Source organism: Oncorhynchus mykiss, chromosome 6, assembly GCF_057628025.1.
Source record: "Oncorhynchus mykiss isolate SJ-2025 chromosome 6, ASM5762802v1, whole genome shotgun sequence".
NCBI lineage: Eukaryota > Metazoa > Chordata > Actinopteri > Salmoniformes > Salmonidae > Oncorhynchus > Oncorhynchus mykiss.
The window spans coordinates 40,714,706-40,740,417 of NC_143027.1; the positions used below are offsets into that span (position 1 = coordinate 40,714,706).

Sequence of the window (25,712 nt, forward strand, 5' to 3'; positions counted from 1 at the left end):
CAGTGGCCGGGGACTTTAATGCAAGGAAACTTAAGTCCGTTTTACCTCATTCCCGCAAGCATGTTAAATGGGCAACTAGAGGGGGAAAAAACCTCTATACCTTTACTTCAAACACAGAGACAAGTACAAAGCTCTCCCTCGCCCCCCATTTGGCAAATCTGACCATCCTCCTGTCAATACAGGACTAGGATCGAATCGTACTACACCGGCTCTGACGCTCGTCAGATGTGGCAGGGCTTGCAAACTATTACATACAACAAAGGGAAGCACAGCCGAGAGCTGCCCAGTGACACGAGCCATCCAGACGAGCTAAATTACTTCTATGCTCGCTTCGAGGCAAGTAACACTGAAACATGCATGAGAGCATCAGCTGTTCCGGACAAGTGTGTGTTCACGCTCTCCGTAGCAGATGTGAGTAAGAGCTTTAAACAGGTCAACATTCACAAGGGCTAGAACGATTACCAGGACGTGTACTCCGAGCATGCGCTGACCGACTGGCAAGTGTCTTCACTTAACCAATTGATTAATCAGTGTTATTCTCTGAGTTTGTTGGACTTCAGAAGGAAAATAAATGTAGCTAATGGGTGAACGTTTGTTCATTCAACAAACTTTGCTCACAGTGAGCTGTATGTATAAAAACTTGTTGAGTCTAATTACAATTTCATGTTTGTTTTTGGAAGTCAACACTGTATGTTGGTTCAGCTATATTCCCAGATGTGGAGCAAACTCACAACCCTATTGCAGCTTTACAATTGTACGTTGAATTGTTTTCTTTTTAGACCTGTGTTTTTTCATGTACATTGATTGGTTGATTATCTTAAGGTACACCAACATAAGTAACATTTTTCTAAAGTAATCCAATCTGTTATTAGTTTGACTTTTTGCATCTGTTACTGAGATGGCTGTGCCAGTTATTATTGAGACTACCTAAATCAAATAGAAGTATTTCCTGGCAGCCATTGTCAGTGCAGGTTGGGGGTGATTAACGTTCTCTGGCTGGATTCCAATTTTTCAAGTTGAATTGTATGTTCACTCAACATCAAATGAAAAGTTGAGTGAACATTAAAATTCAACCTGAGAATGTATGTTGGTTCAGCTATATGCCAAACATTTTTGCAAACTCACAATCCTATTGCAGTCTGCTGCCTTACAATTGTACATTGATTCAACTTTTTTATAGTGCAGGGAGACAAAATACACCTCTCAACTCAAAGTGCAATGGAGCCTAGTTTAATTTCAACACAGGTGTATAGTGAGATAAAGTCAAGTTGAATTTGAAATGTGTTGATTGATCCATACACTTGTATTACAATGATGAGACTGCTTATCATTTTTCTAAGGAGTCGAGGAGTTCTTGTTAATCAAATCAGATCAATGATCACTCACACCGCCAAAGTAGAAGAAGAGAGGATGAGAAGTGGAGTACAATAAAGTTGACCATTGCGATGTAGATTAGTTGCCCTTGGCTGGGAAGCTGATCCTAGATCTGTGCCTACAGGCATGTAGCAGGGAAGATATGAGGGGAGGGGTTCTCAATTGAAGACACCTTTAGTTAGTTAATGAGTGCAGGGCTGGATAGATGGGGGTATAAAGACAAGCAGAGAGCTGTGGCTGACTCTACTGTCACTGTCTTGTAGTCACCATGTCTTTCTCAGGGAAATACCAGATGGAGTCACATGACAACTTTGAGTCTTTCATGGAGGCTGTTGGTAAGTCTTGAAGTTGGGTTTGTACATTTGATTAGACTTGGGGTGTTAATTGCAGAAGTCTTAGTCCTTTCGGTAATGATGTTCAATGGTGACTGCCAATGCAATGGTTACTTCTGAGTTTCCTTGGATGTTCTGGGAACGGAATGTTTTTTTATTAATGTTTTTGTATGGCAAGTTCTTAGTGTTCTGAACATGACTAACTGTAACTATGAGAACCTACAGAACATTATGCTGAAGTACTGACATTCCCACAGGAGAATATTTAAAGTCATCTGAACAACTTGAGAACATTCCCAATGTAAAATGACTAATGTTCCTAGAACTTTACCTTAAATTAAATGTTTGAACTTTCAGGAAATATTCTGATCAAATAATGAAATGCCAAGAAAATAACATTTTGTCAAATTCCTTAATGAGAATGTTTCAAAGCCAAGCAACTGTCCTGCACCATTGCCAGAATGTGGTATGCAAAATAACCAAGCCCTAAAACATATGGTCCTCAGAATGTTATGTGCTAGCCATCATTGTGTTGCCATATTATAGTGCATCAGCGCTTTACTTCAGTAGTAATAATTCAGTGTTCATGTCCCACTTCACTTTTTGTAGTACTAAAAAGCACCGTATATGACTCTCTCGCTGCCGCAAACATGTAGGTCTCCCTGATGAGCTTATCCAGGAGGGCAAAGACATCAAGAGCATCTCTGAGATTGAAGAGACTGGAGACCACTTCAAGGTGACTGTCACCACGGGGACAAAGATCCTCACCAACTCCTTCACCATTGGCCAGGAGACGGAGCTCGAGTCGCCGACCGGGGAGAAGGTCAATGTGAGTGGCGCATGTCACAACCCAACCATGAGTTTCATACATGTAGCCTGGGTTTATCCATCTCCCTACATATACAGCCAGTATCTAACTACACTATAAGTTCAGCTGATGTGGGGTCACTATGGTTAGTTCAGGTCCCAGTGATGTTGTGGGAGGACTGACTTTCGTTGGCAGAATCTCCTCTGCTCTCCAGGGACTGGGCGCACAGTTACGTCTCAAAACCAACTCGCACACCTGATGCACACTGTCACACTTTTTTTTCTTCTCCATATATGGCCATCCAACTTGGGCCTGTTAAATTGGTCCTAGTTGACTGTAGTTGGTGACCACTGCTTTCAGATCTAACCGTTGACCTCTCCTGTTTCAGTCTGTGGTGACGAGGGAGGGTAACAAGCTGACGGCCATCCTGAATGGGATTGAATATGTCACAGAACTTACAGACGCAAACACCCTTGTCAACGTGAGTCTGGGGCATATGGCTGGGGGTTTCACGAAGCGACACAATTTCAGGGTTAATTTATACCATTAACAAAATGGGTAGTCTATGACAGTGCCGTGAACGCAATTCAACAGTTTGCTGCCGCCAATGTCCTAATTACATGCTGACCCCACCGCTCGCGTCGCAAAATAAATGTTCAATCCTTGCACCCACACTGCTCGCGCGCCTCAGCAAGCATCTGCGTGGCCAGGTGCTAAAATAAAAATTGGTTCTATTTGATGTGCTGCAAGTCTGGCCTCTCCAATCTCCTCATTGGTTCTTAGGAGCATATACCCATGTGGGTGATTGAAAGATGAACTTTAAGGTCCACACTCTGGTCAGTTGTAACGTTGGTTGTCAACCGCCATATAAAGGAGGCGAGATGATGAGAAACATTCGGTTTTCTGTGGCTTATTGTCAGATTTCAGGTAAAATAACAACCCAATGTTTATATACTAGGACAAATTAGCTAGCCTAGCTAAATTGTCATAAATATGAAATGCTTTTTGCCCCAAATATAACTGTTCCGGACTTTGTTTTGATATTTCAACCTGCATGTCCTGATCGCTTCTAGTGTGGGTGAACAAAATCAATGTGAGAACGAGCGCGTCCGGTTTGGTAAGCATAGCGTACTGGCATGGATTTATTGAGTGTAATGATTACAGATGCTTTCTCTTTTCAGACCATGACTCTGTCTGGCATGTCATACAAGAGGACCAGCAAACGAATGTGAAGATCTACTGCACTCTTTGGATTAATAAAATGTGAAAGGCATTGAATGGTCTCAGCATTTCATATCAATGGGTAGAACTTCAGGGGAAAATTGAAGTTTGTAATAATGAGGCAAGGTTTGAGTTGGATGAATGTGGGATTCAATAGAATAGCGTAGTTCCGTCAACATTACACTTGGGCCAAAATGGATTTTCTACATTTTAATGTGACTGCTTTATAGCAAATGTCAACCCAGCAGTGTAGAAATGAAGGCTTTGCTAGTTCCATCTAGTCTGTTGCAATATGGGTCAGAATCCTACCACATTGGGTGCATCAGTTTAAAAGCAGATTCCTCAATTTCCAGTTATTTTTGAAAATCAAGTTTCAGGCAATGTTTTTGGACATTGCTTTCACTAGTTCCACCCCAGTGTAGCTGACAAGGGGCTAAAGGTGCACCATTTGAGGGTGACTGGTTTCCCAGCTACAGTGTGGTTGGAAAAGCTAAGGACCCTGGGACTAAACACCTCCCTCTGCCACCCCCAGGTGGTAAGGGTAGGCAACAACGCGTCTGCCACACTGAGCCTCAACACTTGGGCCCCTCCTGTACTCCCTGTTCACCCACGACTGCGTGGTTAAACATGACTCACACACCAAGTTTGAGGTGCACCACAACACCAGTGGTAGGCCTGGTCACTGACAATGATGAGACCTGGCAGTGTGGTGCCAGGACAACCTCTCCCTCAATGTGAGCATCAAGGAGCTGATCGTTGACTACAGGAAAAGGCGTGCTAAACAAGCCCCCATTAACATCGACAGAGCGAGTTTCAAGTTCCTTGGTGTCCACATTACCAACGAACTATCATGGTCCTAACACACCAAGACAGTTGTGAAGAGGGCACAACACCTTTTCCCCCACCCCCTCTGTTGTACACTGCTGTTTATCTATGCATAGTCCCTTCACATGTGTACAAATTACATCCTCTAACCCTGCATATTGACTCGGTACCGATAGCCCCGTTATTGCTACTTTTATTTTTTTTACTTGATTTGGTAAATTTTATCTTCTTGAACTGCTTTGTTAAGGGCTTGTAAGTAAGGTGTACACTTGTATTTGGCGCATGTGACAAAGTTTGATTTGACGTGTCATGGACGTAGGAATTGAAGGGTTGATTTGTCTGAGATATTTGTATCACATGAGGTCACTACTGCCGGCTGCTAGTTTCTTGACACCTGCCGCCATAGGTTCGTTCATGCTTATTGGCTAGTTCTTCAGGGCCTCCTCCTGTGTGGTGTGTGTGTAGAAAATTATACTCATTCTACTTAAACATCCGTTACTCAAACTGTTTTCATAAGCGAGGCGGGATCATGTCATAAAGATGCATTTTAATCTTGCAGATCATCCTGTGAGTTTCTTGCCTTATCTCAAGGTCTTGGTGTGGGTTCTCTGCAGGATGGAATAGGCCTTACACATGCAGTGTCCCACCTATTTTCCCTGCCTTCATTGTTACCATCCCCAGAGCGGTGTTAGGATGGTATCGTTTACTGTCAAAGTAATATTGAGCCATTTATACTGCACAAATATAAACGCAATATGTCAAGTCTTTTCATGTGCTGAAATAAAAGATCCCAGAAATGTTCTCAATCAATCAATCAAATTTATTTTATATAGCCCTTCGTACATCAGCTGATATCTCAAAGTGCTGTACAGAAACCCAGCCTAAAACCCCAAACAGCAAGCAATGCAGGTGAAGAAGCACGGTGGCTAGGAAAAACTCCCTAGAAAGGCCAAAACCTAGGAAGAAACCTAGAGAGGAACCAGGCTATGTGGGGTGGCTCTTCTGGCTGTGCCGGGTGGAGATTATAACAAAACATGGTCAAGATGTTCAAATGTTCATAAATGACCAGCATGGTCGAATAATAATAAGGCAGAATAGTAGAAACTGGAGCAGCAGCACAGTCAGGTGGACTGGGGACAGCAAGGAGTCATCATGTCAGGTATTCCTGGGGCATGGTCCTAGGGCTCAGGTCCTCCGAGAGAGAGAAAGAAAGAGAGAATTAGAGAGAGCATATGTGGGATGGCCAGTCCTCTTCTGGCTGTGCCGGGTGGAGATTATAACAGAACATGGCCAAGATGTTCAAATGTTCATAAATGATCAGCATGGTCGAATAATAATAAGGCAGAACAGTTGAAACTGGAGCAGCAGCACAGCCAGGTGGACTGGGGACAGCAAGGAGTCATCATGTCAGGTAGTCCTGGGGCATGGTCCTAGGGCTCAGGTCCTCCGAGAGAGAGAAAGAGAGAAGGAGAGAATTAGAGAACGCACACTTAGATTCACACAGGACACCGAATAGGACAGGAGAAGTACTCCAGATATAACAAACTGACCCTAGCCCCCCGACACATAAACTACTGCAGCATAAATACTGGAGGCTGAGACAGGAGGGGTCAGGAGACACTGTGGCCCACTCCGAGGACACCCCCGGACAGGGCCAAACAGGAAGGATATAACCCCACCCACTTTGCCAAAGCACAGCCCCCACACCACTAGAGGGATATCTTCAACCACCAACTTACCATCCTGAGACAAGGCTGAGTATAGCCCACAAAGACCTCCGCCACGGCACAACTTAAGGGGGGGGGGGGGGGGCGCCAACCCAGACAGGATGACCACAAAGTGCACAAATTTGTATACATCCTTGTTAGTGAGCATTTCTCATTGTAATAAGATAATCCATCCACCTGACAGGTGTGGCATATCAGGACAATAAAAGGCCACTAAAATGTACAGTTTTGTCACAATGCCGCAAATGTCTCAAGTTGAGAGAGTGTGCAATTGGCATGCTGACTGCAGGACTGTCCACCAGCGCTGTTATCAGATAATGAAATGCTAATTTCTCTACCATAAGCCACCTCCAATGTCATTTTAGAGAATTTGGCAGTACGTCCAAGCTGCCTCACAACCGCAGACCATGTGTTACCACACCAGCCTAGGACCTTGACAGCTGATTTAAACAGGAGTATTTATGTCTGTAATAAAATCAGCTATCTAGTCTATAATGACTAAAGAGTAGACTCACTCCCCACATCAGGGCTTTTTAAGTTTTATGCTGGGGGTCTTCGGGAATGCAAAGGTGGTATGTAAGGGACATGTGGTTAGAAAAGTGAAGGTGTGATTCAGGGAGGGAGTTGACTTGTGTGTCCTGCTCCATCCTTTATTTTAAATCTCATAGGGCTGCAGTGTGGACCAATCTTGGAAGGCCGAGTTGGAAGGTGACAATCAAATCAGCCAATCAGAGGGAAGCAACTCTGGTGACATTTTCCTAAGGCTCCTGGACTTAGCTGACCACAGCCTTCCTATCGAGTCCAATGAGCTGCAAGTGATGCTAGGGTTCCATGGGGTCACTTGAGAGATTGGATGATAGGATTTGTAGTTCAAAGTTACCCACCCATTTACTGACCTCCTTCTTCAGTATATAGGCAACATCACTGGAAGGGAACTAGCTCAGAATTTCACTCTTTGACATTTCATGTATGGCAAATATTGGAGTTAAATTCTTAGCTAGATGGGACCCTGAGCACCCAAATCAAATGAGAGAATCGAAAACAGCAGGTCTGGGACAAGGTGGCATGTCCGGTGAACAGGTCAGGGTTCCATAGCCGCAGGCAGAACAGTTGAAACTGGAGCAGCAGTACGACCAGGTGGACTGGGGACAGTCAGGAGTCATAACATCAGTTAGTGCTAAATACGGCTGCTAGAATCCTGACTGGAACCCAAAAATTTGATCATATTACTCCAGTGCTAGCCTCTCTACACTGGCTTCCTGTCAAAGCAAGGGCTGATTTCAAGGTTTTACTGCTAACCTACAAAGCATTACATGGGCTTGCTCCTACCTATCTCTCTGATTTGGTCCTGCCGTACATACCTACACGTACGCTACGGTCACAAGACGCCGGCCTCCTAATTGTCCCTAGAATTTCTAAGCAAACAGCTGGAGGCAGGGCTTTCTCCTATAGAGCTCAATTTTTATGGAACGGTCTGCCTACCCATGTCGGAGACGCAAACTCGGTCTCAACCTTTAAGTCTCTACTGAAGACTCATCTCTTCAGTGGGTCATATGATTGAGTGTAGTCTGGCCCAGGAGTGGGAAGGTGAACGGAAAGGCTCTGGAGCAACGAATCGCCCTTGCTGTCTCTGCCTGGCCGGTTCCCCTCTTTCCACTGGGATTCTCTGCCTCTAACCCTATTACAGGGGCTGAGTCACTGGCTTACTGGGGCTCTCTCATGCCGTCCCTGGAGGGGGTGCGTCACCTGAGTGGGTTGATTCACTGATGTGGTCATCCTGTCTGGGTTCAACTGTTCTGCCTTATTATTATTCAACCATGCTGGTCATTTATGAACATTTGAACATCTTGAACATGTTCTGTTATAATCTCCACCCGGCACAGCCAGAAGAGGACTGGCCACCCCACATAGCCTGGTACCTCTCTAGGTTTCTTCCTAGGTTTTGGCCTTTCTAGGGAGTTTTTCCTAGCCACCGTGCTTCTACACCTGCATTGCTTGCTGTTTGGGGTTTTAGGCTGGGTTTCTGTACAGCACTTTGAGATATCAGCTGATGTACGAAGGGCTATATAAATAAATTTGATTTGATTTTGATTTGATCAGGCCAGGTAGTCCTGAGACATGGTCCTAGGGCTCAGGTCCTCCGGGAGTTGGAGGGAGAGAGTATTAGAGGGAGAATACTTAAATCCACACAGGACACCAGATAAGACAGGAGAATTACACCAGATATAACAGAATGACCCTAGTGGTGTAGGGGGGGGGGGGGGGGGCAAGGCTGAGTATAGCCCACAAAGATCTCCTCCACTGCACGAGCCAGAAGGAGTGCAAAACCAAACAGGAAGATCATGTTAGTGACTCAACCCACTCAAGTGACGCACCCCTCCTAGGAAAGGCATGAAGAGCACTAGTAAGCCAGTGACTCAGCCCCCGTAATAGGGTCTGAGGCAGAGAATCCCAGTGGAGAGAGGGGAGCCAGCCAGGCAGAGAGAGCAAGGGCGGTTTGACGCTCCAGTGCCTTGCCGTTCACCTTCGCACCCCTGGGCCAGACTACACTCAATTGTAGGACCTACTGAATAGATGAGTCTAAAGTAAAGACTTAAAGGCCGAGTCTGCGTCTCTCACATCGATAGGCAGACCATTCCATAAAAATGAAGCTCTATTGGAGAACGCCCTGCCTCCAGCTGTTTGCTTAGAAATTCTATCGACAATAAGGAGACCTGCGTCTTGTGACCGTAGCGTACATGTAGGTGTGTAAGGCAGGACCAAATTGGAGAGATAGGTAGGATCAAGCCTATGTATTGCTTTGTAGGTTAGCAGTAAAATCTTGATATCAGCGCTAGCCTTAACATGATGCCAGTATAGAGAGGCTAGCACTGGAGTAATTTGATACAATTTTGGTGTTCTAGTCAAGATTCCAGAAGCCGTGTTTAGCACTAACTGAAGTTTATTTAGTGCTTTATCCGGGTAGCTGGAGAGTAGAGCATTACAGTAGTCTAATCTAGAATTGACAAAAACTGATTAGTTAGTTTTTACATAATTTTTGGACAAAAGATTACTGATTTTTGCAATGTTACAAAGATGGAAAAAAGTTGTCCTTGAAATATTCTTGATGTGTTTGTCAAAAGAGAGATGAGGGTCCAGAGTAATGCCGAGGTCCTTCATAGTTTTATTTTAGACGACTGTACAACTATCAAGATGAATGGTCAGATCCAACAGAAGATCTCTTTGTTTCTTGGGACCTAGAACTAGCATCTCTGTTTTGTCCGAGTTCAAAAGTAAAACATTTGCCGCCATCCACTTCCTTATGTCTGAAACACAGGCTTCCAGGGTAGGACATTTTGGGGCTTCACCATGTTTCATCGAAATGTACGGCTGTGTGTCGTCCGCATAGCAGTGAAAGAGGTAGAATATATAGTGAAAACAATAGTGGTCCTAAAACGGAACCTTGAGGCACACCAAAACTTACAAATGATTCGTCAGAGGACAAACCTTCCACAGAGATGAACTGATATCTTTCCGACAGATAAGATGTAAACGAGGCAAGAACTTGTCCGTGTAGACCAATTAGGGTTTCCTATCTCTCAAAACTTGTGGTGATCGGGGGTGTCAAAATCAGCACTAAGGTCTGGGAGCACGAGGACAGATGCAGAGCCTTGGACTGACGCCATTAAAAAGGTAATTTACCACCTTCATGAGTGCAGTCTCAGTGCTATGATGAGGTCTTTAACCAGACTGAAGCGTTTCATGTACATTATTTGTCTTCAGGAAGGCAGAGAGATGCTGGGCAATATTATTGTTATTATTATTATTATTTTTATTATTATTATTATTATTTTTTTAAATTTATTATTATATATATATTTTTTGAGGAATAGGATATTCAATATCGGCCGGGTCAATGTTTTGCTTTTTCAAGAGAGGCTTTATTTCTGCCAATTTTAGAGAGTTTGGTACATATCCGGAGGATAGAGAGCCATCCATTATGCTCAACATAGGAGGGGCAAGCACAGGAAGTAGCTCTTTAAACTACTGAGTTGGAATAGGGGCCAGTACGCAGCTTGAAGGTTTAGAGGACATGACTATTTTCATGTGTCAAGAGATACAGGATTAGAAAACGTGAGTGTCTCCATTGATCCTAAGTCCTGGCAGTTATGTGCAGACTCAGGACAACTGAGCTTTGGAGAAATATGCAGGTCAAAGAGGAGTCCGTAATTTGCTTCCTAATGATCATGATCTTTTCGTCGTAGAAGTTCATGAATTCCTCACTGATGAAGTGAAATACATCCTCTCTTGGGGTATGCTGCTTTTTAGTTACCTTTGTGACATTATCAAAAATACATTTAAGATTGTTCTTATTCTGCTCAATTAGGTTGGAAAAATAGGATGATCGAGCAGCAGTGAGGGCTCTTTGATATAGCACAGTACTGTCTTTTCCAAGACTTCCAGTTTGGTGGAGAGCCACTTCCATTCCAATTTTCTGGAAGCTTGCTTCAGGCCTCTGATATTTTCTATATACGAGGGAGCTAATTTCTTGTTGCAAATTTTCTTTCGATTTTTTGAGGTGCGACTGCATCTAGGGTATTACGCTAGGTTAAATTTAGATCCTCAGTTAGGTGGTTAACCGATTTTTGTACTCCGACGTCCTTGGGTAGGTGGAGGGAGTCTGGAAGGGCATTTAGGACTTGTTGGGTTGTCCGAGAATTTATAGCATGGCTTTTGATGATCCTCGGTTGGGGTCTGAGCAGATTACTTGTTGCAATTGCAAACGTAATAAGATGGTGGTTCGATAGTCCAGGATTATGAGGAACAACATTTAGATCCACAATATTTATTCCACGGGACAAAACTAGATCCAGGGTATGACTGTGGCAATGAGTAGGCCCGGAGACATGTTGGACAATACCCACTAAAAAGTGATTGAGTAGGCTGCATAGATTTCATGACTAAAAGCTCAAAAGACGAAAATGTAGTCGTTTTTTGTTGTCAATAAAAATGTGCTGTCGTAAATATTAGAAACGCCTCCGCCTATGTGGGATATGCGGGGGATATGGTCACTAGTGGAGAGGCCTCATTTAACACAGTAAATTCATTAGGCTATAACCATGTTTCAGTCAGGCCAGTCACCTCAACATTATGATCAGTATTTAGTTCATTGACTATGACTGCCTTGCAAGTGAGGGATCTAACATTCAGTAGCCCTATTTTGCGATATGAGATATCACAATCTCTTTCAATAATGACCAGAATTGAGGAAGTCTTTACTCCAGTGAGATTGCTAAGGCGAACACCGCCATGTTTAGTTTTGCCCAACATAGATCGAGGCACAGACACGATGTCAAAGGGGATAGCTGAGCTGACTACACTGACCTTTATTAAGGTCAAAGATATCTTGTCCTAGCAGTTTAACGTGCACGGACCTATTCATTTGGCTCGGAAGGAGACAGCTGAAAAGGGTGCTTAAACAGAGTGTGCAGCGGATTTTGTACATAGAATGACGTAGGTTGATTCTTGTAGTTCTGTCTTCTGACTGGTCGGTGAAGGTTGGAGGCGGGCCTGCTCTAGCCAGAGCAGGAGCCCCATTGGTGCACAGCAGAGTCCTCTGCTCTTGGCACCCGACCAGTAGAAGGGAGTGGAGTGGAGTGTGCGTGTGCGTGCTCATGAAATGTTTGTGTGTCAAGGAAGCGTGAGATAGGGGGACTGGCAGTGTCTGCTTTAGGCTCAGGTGTTTCCTGTTTTTGCAGGAGTGCATGAAAGGATCAGTGTCAGTGAAATAGTTTGGCAATCTAAGCTTGTTAGTGTTGCAGGATGTTCTTTGTAGTTTACAGGGGAGTATATTTGGGTGATGGCAGCCATGTGTCCTTCGGATAATCATGTTATTGCATGTAGGCTCTAAACTTGACTGAGGATACTGGGCCCAGAGTTATCTGAGGACATCCGGTTTAACCAGAGCGTTGGCCAGCTAGTAATGCTTGATATTTGATTATTTATATAACAAATCCCCCTCTTCACTTCTATAAGACGTGAACAATAGAAATAGAATATGGAGCAACCAAACAATTTGGTAGAAACCAAATTTTTGAGTCCCCCTCTTCACGTCTTTTAAGAAGTGAAAACCATATAGAACCGAGAAGGAGGAGATAACGAAAACAAAAACCCCCTCTATTATGCAGCGAAACTAGGCAATAAGACAAGGACCAGAAAAGGCAACACTAGTGCTACACATGGAATGGGCAAGAGGAGAAGTCAGGAGGAAGGGGTTCCTCAAAAGGTGCAAACACTGCCTCAGGGTCATCAACCCCCAAAAGCGGGTACATATGGGCCTGGTCTGTAGGCATTGGGGTAATGGCAGTGAAATCACTCTAGTGGCCAAAGTGTGGGCGCAAGGAATACAGCAACAACCGCACAGGGTTAGGATAGCCACAAAAACAGCTACGGACACTAGGACAGAGGAGATCAGAGTCTTATATTTACAGAACGCATCCATCCAGGAGTCCCACATAGAGGTGTCAACCCCGGAGTGGTGCTTCATCTTCCCATTAAGTGTACGAAGACCCTCTAGGGCAACAGTAAGACTACCATCAGTCGCTGTGTTATTGGGAATGAAAGTGCAACACTGCTCACCAAACATAGCACAAACCCCACCACGTTCAGCCAATAACATGTCAACAGCAATTCTATTTTGAAACGCCATCAAAGATGTTGCTGCCAGTTGACCATGTACTGCTTCGAATCCTTGCTGAGTCCAACTGCCTAGTTTTTGGACATTGAAATGAATGTAGTTAATACGATCTACATTTTTATTAACTGTACACCACCAACAGATAGAAGATTCAAAGCCTGCAGCCACTTGGTCAACGAGTTTATACTCATCTGGTACCCCTCTAGGAACCCCAATGGCATCAATATAGGTGGGATCCCCTGTCATCGGTCCCACTGCTCGCTTGGGCCTGGACAACAGCCTGTCAGGACCTGGAGAGTTAATACGAGAAAGCAGGTCCTGGACGCCTATTGGGTAAACAGAGATTGGCAGCAAAAGGTTAACAAGCGTACAAACTCCAGTGGTGTTCCGGGGAAGTTTGTCAAACAGCCCAGTGCCCCCCACACCACCACCATACATCAGCTCTGGACATCGGTTGAAAATAACTTATAATAACATGAGTGTGAGTGCACCAACTGGCAGGGAGTTGTCCCAAGGACCGTCCTACACCTGTCATGGTGATGCATGTGAAATTAGCCTTAGCCACCTTAGAGGAAAATGTGGGTTTCTTAGCAATAGCGGAGACTACTGGATAAATCGTGTCCCATTGTGAGCAATTGGCGGGTGGGTTGTCTTTATTCATAAGGGGCAGTAGGCAGTCATCAGTCAGTACTGCCGGCACTATGCGAAGCAGAGGCCTGGCTCCCATGCACACAACACAGCTTTGCAAGGTTGTGTTGGCTGCTTGTTCAGCCAATAAGAGCCAATTATTGGAAAACCCAGAAATTCCAGTGGTAGTGAGTATGGTGTCATCAGGGGAGGTGGGAGTGGAAACCACAGTTACAGGACCCCAGACTCCTGTCCCCTGAGCTACAGAGACAGTCTTGTTTTTGTCATTTCCTACAGTAATTGCTGTGGGCTGACCCTTTTCCACAGAGCAGATTTGTACTTGCCAAAATACCCTTGTCTCAGTAGAGCCTACATATGGAGCAACCCAAAAATCCTGACAGCCCTTACTGGGTTGGGCCCGGATAATTAATTGGAGACCGGTACTGGTCCTGGTCAGGGACAATCTGCTCCTCCATTCAAGAACTGTCTGACCAGAGGAACAGCTTGACCAGTCATAACCAGTCTCAGCCACCAGATTTTGCCAGGTCCATTCGTCATAGGTTTTCCCTTTTGTCATGTACCAGTCATACCTGGTGTATGAAAGAGCCGTCAGTCCCCTCCCATTCCTCTTGTCTCCCCATGTCCCCCAAGGTAGTGCAATTGTGGTGGTTGCATTCGTGGGTATACATAAGGTGGTGCTTCTAACCTTGTCTGGAGTACATTGTTGGTGTGTGGGTGCAGTGCTGCGTTTGGAACGGGAGTGATTGGAGGGAGTGGTGTCAGGAACGGTGTTAGAGATTCGGGTAGTGGTAAGTGGAGTGGCAGGGTGAGATAGGTGTTCAATTAACCATGTGAAAGTGCCCAGGGACACCCCAAATATCAGTAGGAATATCACAAATAAGGGGCCAGATATTCCTAGCCTTACCCAGGGAGGGAGAAATGTCCCTCTAACTGGGCGAGGTTCCTTTTTCAGGGGATGCGGAGTTTGATGCCCCATCACCTGAGTCAGGAGTGTCTTCATTTGGTATCGAAATTAGGCTGTTCAAATCAGCTCTGACTTCAGTCAGTGTTCTGGAAGGAGTTGGGGCTGGGTGCAATGTGTGAGGTGGTGCCAAGGTGCGCCTGATTTACCTTTGACCTGAACTGAGTGTGAAGTAACCTCCTTCACTTCTTACGGTCCAGTCCACCTGGGTTCCAGCCACTTTCTTTTGTGGACTTTAACCCTCACCCAGTCACCAACTTTTACCTTCAGTGGTGGTGTGTCCCCCGGCAGCTCCCCCTCTTGGACCTTGCGAACCTGGGTAGAGAGTGCTGCAGAGAGAAGCGTCAATTTTTTCACATAATCAGACATTACAATTTGTTGTACATCAAGAGCGGGCATATGACCTCCCTCCCTTGGTGGACCAGGCATGACTCTTCCAGTCATTTTCTCATGAGGAGAGAGATGGGTGCCTGCTCCTGGTGAGGCTCTCATAGCCATCAGTGCCAGAGGCAGGACTTCAACCCATGTCAACTTCGTACCTGCACATGCTTTAGCTATCTTAGCTTTCAGCTTTTGGTTTGACGTTCCACCAGATCTCGGGACCGGGAATGTTACACAGAACCGAATCTGTGTGTTATGCCAAATCTTTCTTCCACCTGTCTTAGGTGTTTGTTACTGAAATGTGAGCCACTGTCAATATACCTGGGTATTAGTTTGGTTTGTAGCCACTTAATGACTGACCTAGCATTCTCTTTTGCTGTTGGTATTGCTTCTAACCATTTGGACACCTATCTACCATAATTGGGAGATAGCGTTCTATGCTACTGTCCTGAAAATATGCATTAGGTATGTTTGATATGGTTTCTTCGGGTTGTGTCTGCCACAGATGCTGCATTTGTCACAAAATAAGTCAGTCATTACGTCGCAAAATAAGTCAGTCATTACTTTAATTTGAGGATGCCACCAGATGTGCGAGACCTTTTGAAGGGTCTTTAGTTTCACCAGTCCTTTGTTCTTTGTTATTTGTTCTGCTTCCTTTCTGCTTCCTCCCCCTCTTGTTTCTGGAAAAGGACGGATGAGGTGAATTCGTCTTTTACAGAAACATCCAACCGCAGATAGATCTGTTGTCAGTTGTACAAAACCTGTTGATGATCCGGGTGCGAGGAGGTTCATTGGTATGGGGTAAAAAATAAAAATACAAAAAAACATTTTTTTTTTTTTTCAGTAAGTTGGCTCCCTTCTCCTGCAGCGGGTGGGGGACATCTTCATTGCCAGGGCATAGCGTTCCCTGCCATATCTTGCTGTTGCTGCATGTGGCTGGATCCTGGGTGGTTGTATTCCGGCTGTTCCTGCTGCATATAGCTAGGTTCTGGTGGGCTGTAGTGTAGAGGTGGGGGTCCTCCTCTTCCTCTCCCTGGTGCTCCTCCACGTCCTGATAGTGAAGGAGGACAGAGTGGCATAGTTCCCTTCAGTAGGGTAAGATCTGCGCAGTTCATCCCATAAAATGGTCCTGAAACGATCTAGGGGCCATGGTTGGTGGCTCTGGCTAGTAGTGCTTTCATGTCTCCTAGGCAGAGATCCAGACCGGAGGTCAGAGTCTGCAGCTGGTGTAGTCATGCGGAGGCTCCTCCATGTAGGCTGGGCATCTGTTCCATCAGTGTGGTCAGGTCAGTCATTTTCCAGGGTTGGTTCTCTACGTAGCGTGGATCAGCTGCTGGGTGTAGGGGATACATGCTGGCTCCACCCCATTCCAGGTCCCAGTCTTCTCTGGTGGTCACTCCTTTAGATCTTAGTCCAGCCACCCTGGCAGACTTCCGGGTGGCGGTCGCCCCCTGTGTTTCGGTTACGTCAGTCACCTTTCCCTTCATCATGCCTTCGATGTGGTACTCTCCCATCCCTCTGCCTTCATCGTTCATCAGGCCCTTCACTTGGGCTATTGATTCACTTAGTTCTCTTCTTAAGTGTTGTATTTCACAGTCTATTTCTGAACTGGTGGGTGTCTTTCTGTTGCTGTCCTCATCATCTTCCGTTCCCTGACTCTCGTGGCTGAGGTATGGACCCTTCCTCTACTTGGAGGCTACGCGGGGAACCCTTTAGATGGAAGTAGTTGGGGTTTGGTCGTTGTGCCTCCAGGGGGAAACGCCCACCTGCAGCTCCATTTCCCGGACCTGATAGGGACCCTACAGAGCCTCCGAGATCTATCAGGAGAGAACCGGCGGAGTTTCCGGGGAAGGCTCCTTCCTTGCATTGGTGCTCTTGCTTCTGTTCTCTGGATATGGAGTGCTGGTGGTGGGGGGTGGCTCACACTCTATCTGCCCTCCTGTTATTCCGAAGCTCATAGCCCCATTCAGCTGGCCCGCCTGTACAGTTAGAACTGGGGCCTGTATTGCGGGCTGGGCCCTGGTGAGGAAAGGGTTACCATTGAACGGGTTATGAGACGGGCCACGTTGATTGTGCCCCATTGAATATGGTGGAGGTTGGGCCACCTCTATTGGTATTTCTGGATATAGTGTGGGAGGAGCAGACGCCGTGTTGGTGTTGTCAGTTTGGGGGACTGTGGGTAAACTCTCGAGTGGAGTTTTGGTCTCTGCTGAGCCCACACACATCATGTCCAGTATGTTTTTTAGTAGCACCCTCCTACTCTCCTCTATCGCCCATGTCCCTATTTTCAACTCCGCTTCGGCTCGCTCTCCCTCTTTAGTGCCTTCCTTGCTGAACAAATGAGTCTTGTTCCCCTCTGTCTCACTTGCTCTCGTTATCTTTCTACGGCTTCTTCTAGCCCTTTCTGCATAGATTGGAGTTCCTCCTCTACGGGAGGTCCCCCTCTAAGGTAACCTGCCTGTGTCCATTTTAGTTTTATCCGTTCCCACACTTTCTTCACTTTGCTATACTGTTCTTTCCCTCCCGCTCTATCAGTCATGCGCTGTTCTAGGTATTCATTGAACTTGAGTTTGGGTGTAGTTGAGCCAGACATGTTATCACAAAATAATTACGTGAACTGCTAAGGTAATTATTAACGCGGTTAGGCAGGATATAACTAAGGCAGTGATTATCTGAAAAAGGTCTTATTTGGCTCCTAATCCTTATTCTAGCTCATCTGGTAATGTCTGTAATGTGTCCTCTAGGTTTCAGTCAGTCCTCTGTGTATATGTGTTTATTTCTATCTTTGTATACTTAGCCCGTCCTTGGTCGAGACCTGGGATGTATTCGCGGTGCCGGCACAGACTTATCTCTTGTGTCTCACCCTCGCACGCAAAGATTTCTCAGTATGTGGTGACAGCTACGTGTGTGTTTCTCCGGTAGTTTATTTGAATTTGTTCAGTGATTTATTTAGGTATTTTCTAGAAATGATTCCTTTTGGAACAATATATTAGTGAAATCAGGCGATTCTATAACAATTGTCAGAATAATTGTATCACTTTGGGAACCGGTATTTTTTATTCGGATTTGTTCAGTGAATTATTCAAATACTTTCTAAAAATAATTCAGCAATCACCTTTTGGAACAATATATTAGTAAATTCAAGCGGTTCTATAACAATTGTCAGAATAATTTTAGTACTTTAGGAACTACCAATAGAAATGAAAAAACTAAAAGTCAGTGTTTAACTCGGCGGCTGTCAATCAAAAGTCAGTGCTCAGCTCGGCTGCTTATTTAAGTACTTTCTAGAAATAATTCCGTAATTTCCTTTTGGAACAATATATCAGTAAATTTAGGCGGGTGTGTAACAATTATCAGAATAATATTACCATCTTGGGGAATACCAACAGCAGAAAAAGGAAGATAGCAACCAGTCAGCATTCAGCACGGCGGCTGGGTTAAATCACAGCTCGGTGACTGGTAATAACAGTATTTGGCTCAGCGACCGTCAATATTACACTGTTTATTTATTTACAGCATGGCAATCATTCCCCAACAAATGTTTTGTCTGAATTGGGCACAACAAATTCGCGGAATGTCAAATCTGGTTATATTAATTATAGTTTGATGTGCAATGGTCACATCATTCCCGATCTCTGTCTTGTGGAACGCTAAATTTACATGTACTATATCTATTCAACTACACCTCTAACATAACCAATTAAACAGTCTACAACTTATTTAATAGGGTCTTTTACATGCAGATTCAGTCGATCTATTAATTAACTACACCTCTAACACAACCAATTAAACAATAAACCACTTATTTAATAGGATCTTTTACATGCAGATTCAGTTAATTATCTGTTAACTACACCTCTAACATAACCAATTAAACAGTATACCACTTATTTAATAGGATCTTTTACATGCAGATTCAGTTAACCAGTCTCTATTTATGCAAGATATCTTTTAACCGTGCCTTGATTTCTTAAAAGCAATTTAACAGCAATTCATACTCACGCTCAGCACTACTGATCAAAAATTTGGCAATTGACTAAAATATAATATGCAGATTTTGATTTAACAGGCTCTGCTTACCTTTTATGTCGAGAGCTCTGATCAGTTTCCTGAGGCAAGTTGAATGGCCGATGTCTCCTTGCGACAGGTCACTCTTCCGTCTGGATCGCACCCAATGATTTGTGTCCTCTCACATCAACTTGTCATAAATCGAATTCAGATGTTGAAACCATCCTCTGCTACCAAGTTTTGTTGATGTTTAACTACGAGAGAAAGAGACCAAATCAAGATGCTGGACAGAGTGGAATCAAGTATAGCAAAAAGGCAGTTTATTAAGGTCAAAGATATCTTGTCCTATCAGTTTAACGTGCACGGACCTATTCATTTGGCTCGGAAGGAGACAGCTGAAAAGGGTGCTTAAACAGAGTGTGCAGCGGATTTTGTACATAGAATGACGTAGGTTGATTCTTGTAGTTCTGTCTTCTGACTGGTCGGTGAAGGTTGGAGGCGGGCCTGCTCTAGCCAGAGCAGGAGCCCCATTGGTGCACAGCAGAGTCCTCTGCTCTTGGCACCGGACCAGTAGAGGGGAGTGGAGTGGAGTGTGCGTGTGCGTGCTCATGAAATGTTTGTGTGTCAAGGAAGCGTGAGATAGGGGGACTGGCAGTGTCTGCTTTAGGCTCAGGTGTTTCCTGTTTTTGCAGGAGAGCATGAAAGGATCAGTGTCAGTGAAATAGTTTGGCACTCTAAGCTCGTTAGTGTTGCAGGATGTTTTTTGTAGTTTACAGGGGAGTATATTTGGGTGATGGCAGCCATGTGTCCTTCGGATAATCATGTTATTGCATGTAGGCTCTAAACTTGACTCAGGATACCGGGCCCAAAGTTATCTGAGGACATCCGGTTTAACCAGAGCTTTGGCCAGCTAGTAATGCTTGATATTTTATTATTTATGTAACACTAAGAGATGGTTGCCGTTTTACGATCCCCTAAACAAATGTGCTATTGTGTGTGTTTATCCTCTTTATTTGTAATTCATATTGTACATAATGTTTCTGCCATCATCTCTTATGACCAGAAAGAGCTTCTAGATATCAGGACAGTGATTACTCACCCCGTACTGGAAGAATATATTTTTTTCTTTAACGAATCGAATGCAAAGGATTTACTCCAGACACCCGACAAGGCCCTCACCCCGGTCATTCGCAGGAAAAAGAGATGGAGATATCGGGTATGTAGGTCTGGGTGCCTTGTAAGGTGGGTAATGTGGGTAATCTGCCTTTACCATCGGTCCTATTAGCCAAAGTACAATCATTGGATAATAAAATAGATGAGCAATGAGCACATACAGTATATCCTACAAATGGGACATTAAAAACGGTAATATCTTATGTTTCACTGAGTCGTGGCTGAACGACGACATGAATAACATACAGCTGGCAGGTTTTACGCTTTTTCGGCAGGATAGAACAGACGTCTCTGGTAAGACAAGGGGTGGCGGTCTATGTTTATTTGTAAACAACAGCTGGTGCACGAAATCTAAGGAAGTCTCAAGTTTTTCCTATTCTTTGTATTTATTTAAAACCACAAACCAATGCTAGCACTAAGACCGCACTCAATGAGCTGTATACTGCCATAAGCAAACAGGAAAACGCTCATCCAGAGGCGGCACTACTAGTGGCCGGGGACTTTAATGCAAGGAAACTTAAGTCCGCTTTACCTCATTCCCGCAAGCATGTTAAATGTGCAACCAGAGCAGGAAAAAAACTCTATACCACCTTTACTTCACATACAGAGACAAGTACAAAGCTCTCCCTCGCCCTCCATTTGGCAAATCTGACCAGAATTCTATCCTCCTGATTCCTGCTTACAAGTGAAAACTAAAGTAGGAAGCACCAGTGACTCGGTCAATAAAAAAGAGGTCAGATGAAGCAAATGCTAAGCTACAGGACCGTTTTGCGAACACAGCCTGGAATATATTCTGGGATTCTTCCCATGGCATTGAGGAGTACACCACATCAGTCACTGGCCTCATCAATAAGTGCATCAACGACGTCGTTCCCACAATGACTGTACGTACATACCCCAACCAGAAGCAATGGATTACAGGAAACATCCGCACTGAGCTGAAGGATAGAGCTGCCGCTTTCAAGGAGCGGGACTCTAAACCGGAAGCTTACAAGAAATCTCGCTATGCCCTCCGACGAACCATAGAACAGGCAAAACGTCAATACAGGACTAGGATCGAATCGTACTACACCGGCTCTGACGCTCGTCAGATGTGGCAGGGCTTGCAAACTATTACAGACAACAAAGGGAAGCACAGCCGAGAGCTGCCCAGTGACACGAGCCATCCAGACGAGCTGAATTACTTCTATGCTCGCTTCGAGGCAAGTAACACTGAAACATGAATGAGAGCATCAGCTGTTCCGGACGAGTGTGTGATCATGCTCTCCATAGCAGAAGTGAGTAAGAGCTTTAAACAGGTCAACATTCACAAGGCCGCAGGGCTAGAACGATTAACAGGATGTGTACTCCGAGCATGCGCTGATCGACTGGCAAGTGTCTTCACTTAACCAACTGATTAATCAATGTTATTCTCTGAGTTTGTTGGACTTCAGAAGGAAAATAAATGTAGCTAATGGGTGAACGTTTGTTCACTCAACAAACTTTGCTCACAGTGAGCTGAATGTATAAAAACTTGTTGAGTCTAATTACAATTTCATGTTTGTTTTTGGAAGTCAACACTGTATGTTGGTTCAGCTATATTCCCAGATGTGGAGCAAACTCACAACCCTATTGCAGCTGGTTGCCTTACAATTGTACGTTGAATTCTATTTTTTAAGACCTGTGTTTTTGCATGTACATTGATTGGTTGATTATCTTAAGCTACACCAACATAAGTAGCATACATTTTTCTAAAGTAATCCAATCTGTTATTAGTTTGACTTTTTGCATCTGTTACTGAGATGGCTGTTCCAGTTATTATTGAGACTACGTACATCAAATAATTCCTGGCAGTCATTGTCAGTGCAGGTTGGGGGTGATTAACGTTCTCTGGCTGGATTCCAATTTTTCAAGTTGAATTGTATGTTCACTCAACGTCAAATGAAAAGTTGAGTGAACATTAAAATTCAATTTGAGAATGTATGTTGGTTCAGCTATATGCCAAACATTTTTGCAAACTCACAATCCTATTGCAGTCTGCTGCCTTACAATTGTACATTGATTCAACTTTTTTATAGTGCAGGGAGACAAAATACACCTCTCAACTCAAAGTGCAATGTAGCCTAGTTTAATTTCAACACAGGTGTATAGTGAGATAAAGTCAAGTTGAATTTGAAATGTGTTGATTGATCCATACACTTGTATTACAATGATGAGACTGCTTATCATTTTTCGAGGAGTTCTTGTTTATCAAATCAGATCAATGATCACTCACACCGCCAAAGTAGAAGAAGTGGATGAGAAGTGGAGTACAATACAGTTGACCATTGCAATGTAGATTAGTTGCCCTTGGCTGGGAAGCTGATCCTAGATCTGTGCCTACAGGCATGTAGCAGGGAAGATATGAGGGGAGGGGTTCTCAATTGAAGACACCTTTAGTTAGTTAATGAGTGCAGGGCTGGATAGATGGGGGTATAAAGACAAGCAGAGAGCTGTGGCTGACTCTACTGTCACTGTCTTGTAGTCACCATGTCTTTCTCAGGGAAATACCAGATGGAGTCACATGACAACTTTGAGTCTTTCATGGAGGCTGTTGGTAAGTCTTGAAGTTGGGTTTGTACATTTGATTAGACTTGGGGTGTTAATTGCAGAAGTCTTAGTCCTTTCGGTAATGATGTTCAATGGTGACTGCCAATGCAATGGTTACTTCTGAGTTTCCTTGGATGTTCTGGGAACGGAATGTTTTTTTATTAATGTTTTTGTATGGCAAGTTCTTAGTGTTCTGAACATGACTAACTGTAACTATGAGAACCTACAGAACATTATGCTGAAGTACTGACATTCCCACAGGAGAATATTTAAAGTCATCTGAACAACTTGAGAACATTCCCAATGTAAAATGACTAATGTTCCTAGAACTTTACCTTAAATTAAATGTTTGAACTTTCAGGAAATATTCTGATCAAATAATGAAATGCCAAGAAAATAACATTTTGTCAAATTCCTTAATGAGAATGTTTCAAAGCCAAGCAACTGTCCTGCACCATTGCCAGAATGTGGTATGCAAAATAACCAAGCCCTAAAACGTATGGTCCTCAGAATGTTATGTGCTAGCCATCATTGTGTTGCCATATTATAGTGCATCAGCGCTTTACTTCAGTAGTAATAATTCAGTGTTCATGTCCCACTTCACTTTTTGTAGTACTAAAAAGCACCGTATATGACTCTCTCGCTGCCGCAAACATGTAGGTCTCCCTGATGAGCTTATCCAGGAGGGCAAAGACATCAAGAGCATCTCTGAGATTGAAGAGACTGGAGACCACTTCAAGGTGACTGTCACCACGGGGACAAAGATCCTCACCAACTCCTTCACCATTGGCCAGGAGACGGAGCTCGAGTCGCCGACCGGGGAGAAGGTCAATGTGAGTGGCGCATGTCACAACCCAACCATGAGTTTCATACATGTAGCCTGGGTTTATCCATCTCCCTACATATACAGCCAGTATCTAACTACACTATAAGTTCAGCTGATGTGGGGTCACTATGGTTAGTTCAGGTCCCAGTGATGTTGTGGGAGGACTGACTTTCGTTGGCAGAATCTCCTCTGCTCTCCAGGGACTGGGCGCACAGTTACGTCTCAAAACCAACTCGCACACCTGATGCACACTGTCACACTTTTTTTTCTTCTCCATATATGGCCATCCAACTTGGGCCTGTTAAATTGGTCCTAGTTGACTGTAGTTGGTGACCACTGCTTTCAGATCTAACCGTTGACCTCTCCTGTTTCAGTCTGTGGTGACGAGGGAGGGTAACAAGCTGACGGCCATCCTGAATGGGATTGAATATGTCACAGAACTTACAGACGCAAACACCCTCGTCAACGTGAGTCTGGGGCATATGTCTGGGGGTTTCACGAAGCGACACAATTTCAGGGTTAATTTATACCATTAACAAAATGGGTAGTCTATGACAGTGCCGTGAACGCAATTCAACAGTTTGCTGCCGCCAATGTCCTAATTACATGCTGACCCCACCGCTCGCTTCGCAAAATAAATGTTCAACCTTGCACCCACACTGCTCGCGCGCCTCAGCAAGCATCTGCGTGGCCAGGTGCTAAAATAAAAATTGGTTCTATTTGATGTGCTGCAAGTCTGGCCTCTCCAATCTCCTCATTGGTTCTTAGGAGCATATACCCATGTGGGTGATTGAAAGAGGAACTTTAAGGTCCACACTCTGGTCAGTTGTAACGTTGGTTGTCAACCGCCATATAAAGGAGGCGAGATGATGAGAAACATTCGGTTTTCTGTGGCTTAATTGTCAGATTTCAGGTAAAATAACAACCCAATGTTTATATACTAGGACAAATTAGCTAGCCTAGCTAAATTGTCATAAATATGAAATGCTTTTTGCCCCAAATATAACTGTTCCGGACTTTGTTTTGATATTTCAACCTGCATGTCCTGATCGCTTCTAGTGTGGGTGAACAAAATCAATGTGAGAACGAGCGCGTCCGGTTTGGTAAGCATAGCGTACTGGCATGGATTTATTGAGTGTAATGATTACAGATGCTTTCTCTTTTCAGACCATGACTCTGTCTGGCATGTCATACAAGAGGACCAGCAAACGAATGTGAAGATCTACTGCACTCTTTGGATTAATAAAATGTGAAAGGCATTGAATGGTCTCAGCATTTCATATCAATGGGTAGAACTTCAGGGGAAAATTGAAGTTTGTAATAATGAGGCAAGGTTTGAGTTGGATGAATGTGGGATTCAATAGAATAGCGTAGTTCCGTCAACATTACACTTGGGCCAAAATGGATTTTCTACATTTTAATGTGACTGCTTTATAGCAAATGTCAACCCAGCAGTGTAGAAATGAAGGCTTTGCTAGTTCCATCTAGTCTGTTGCAATATGGGTCAGAATCCTACCACATTGGGTGCATCAGTTTAAAAGCAGATTCCTCAATTTCCAGTTATTTTTGAAAATCAAGTTTCAGGCAATGTTTTTGGACATTGCTTTCACTAGTTCCACCCCAGTGTAGCTGACAAGGGGCTAAAGGTGCACCATTTGAGGGTGACTGGTTTCCCAGCTACAGTGTGGTTGGAAAAGCTAAGGACCCTGGGACTAAACACCTCCCTCTGCCACCCCCAGGTGGTAAGGGTAGGCAACAACGCGTCTGCCACACTGAGCCTCAACACTTGGGCCCCTCCTGTACTCCCTGTTCACCCACGACTGCGTGGTTAAACATGACTCACACACCAAGTTTGAGGTGCACCACAACACCAGTGGTAGGCCTGGTCACTGACAATGATGAGACCTGGCAGTGTGGTGCCAGGACAACCTCTCCCTCAATGTGAGCATCAAGGAGCTGATCGTTGACTACAGGAAAAGGCGTGCTAAACAAGCCCCCATTAACATCGACAGAGCGAGTTTCAAGTTCCTTGGTGTCCACATTACCAACGAACTATCATGGTCCTAACACACCAAGACAGTTGTGAAGAGGGCACAACACCTTTTCCCCCACCCCCTCTGTTGTACACTGCTACTCGCTGTTTATCTATGCATAGTCCCTTCACATATGTACAAATTACCTCCA

The 25,712-nt window shown here is 44.4% G+C and overlaps 2 protein-coding genes across 4 annotated transcripts; both read left to right on the top strand.

Moving 5' to 3' along the window:
* Positions 1 to 1,564: 1,564 nt before the first annotated feature.
* LOC149982849 (fatty acid binding protein 1-B.1-like) lies at positions 1,565 to 3,787 on the top strand. The gene is made up of 4 exons (XM_090237928.1): positions 1,565 to 1,709; positions 2,363 to 2,535; positions 2,903 to 2,995; positions 3,696 to 3,787. The coding sequence occupies exons 1-4, from the start codon at positions 1,643 to 1,645 to the stop codon at positions 3,744 to 3,746; spliced, it is 384 nt and encodes a 127-aa protein (XP_090094054.1). The 5' UTR covers positions 1,565 to 1,642; the 3' UTR covers positions 3,747 to 3,787.
* A 6,503-nt stretch (positions 3,788 to 10,290) lies between these two features.
* On the top strand, positions 10,291 to 24,787 carry LOC149982850 (fatty acid binding protein 1-B.1-like). Of its 3 annotated transcripts, XM_090237931.1 has the most exons (5): positions 10,291 to 10,579; positions 20,025 to 20,177; positions 23,363 to 23,535; positions 23,903 to 23,995; positions 24,696 to 24,787. In XM_090237931.1, the coding sequence occupies exons 2-5, from the start codon at positions 20,165 to 20,167 to the stop codon at positions 24,744 to 24,746; spliced, it is 330 nt and encodes a 109-aa protein (XP_090094057.1). In that variant the 5' UTR covers positions 10,291 to 10,579; positions 20,025 to 20,164; the 3' UTR covers positions 24,747 to 24,787. The 3 variants fall into 3 exon arrangements, with proteins under 3 accessions (XP_090094057.1, XP_090094056.1, XP_090094055.1); XM_090237930.1 differs by lacking the exon at positions 10,291 to 10,579 and having other exon boundaries at positions 19,644 to 20,177; XM_090237929.1 differs by lacking the exon at positions 10,291 to 10,579 and having other exon boundaries at positions 20,025 to 22,709.
* The last annotated feature ends 925 nt before the right edge of the window (positions 24,788 to 25,712 follow it).

Coding starts and splice junctions, on each gene's coding strand:
- LOC149982849 (XM_090237928.1), top strand. CDS start 1,643: ATGTCTTTCTCAGGGAAATACCAGATGGAGTCACATGACAACTTTGAG. Junction 1,710..2,362: donor GTCTTTCATGGAGGCTGTTG/GTAAGTCTTGAA, acceptor GCAAACATGTAG/GTCTCCCTGATGAGCTTATC. Junction 2,996..3,695: donor ACGCAAACACCCTTGTCAAC/GTGAGTCTGGGG, acceptor TTCTCTTTTCAG/ACCATGACTCTGTCTGGCAT.
- LOC149982850 (XM_090237929.1), top strand. CDS start 22,643: ATGTCTTTCTCAGGGAAATACCAGATGGAGTCACATGACAACTTTGAG. Junction 22,710..23,362: donor GTCTTTCATGGAGGCTGTTG/GTAAGTCTTGAA, acceptor GCAAACATGTAG/GTCTCCCTGATGAGCTTATC. Junction 23,536..23,902: donor CGACCGGGGAGAAGGTCAAT/GTGAGTGGCGCA, acceptor CTCCTGTTTCAG/TCTGTGGTGACGAGGGAGGG.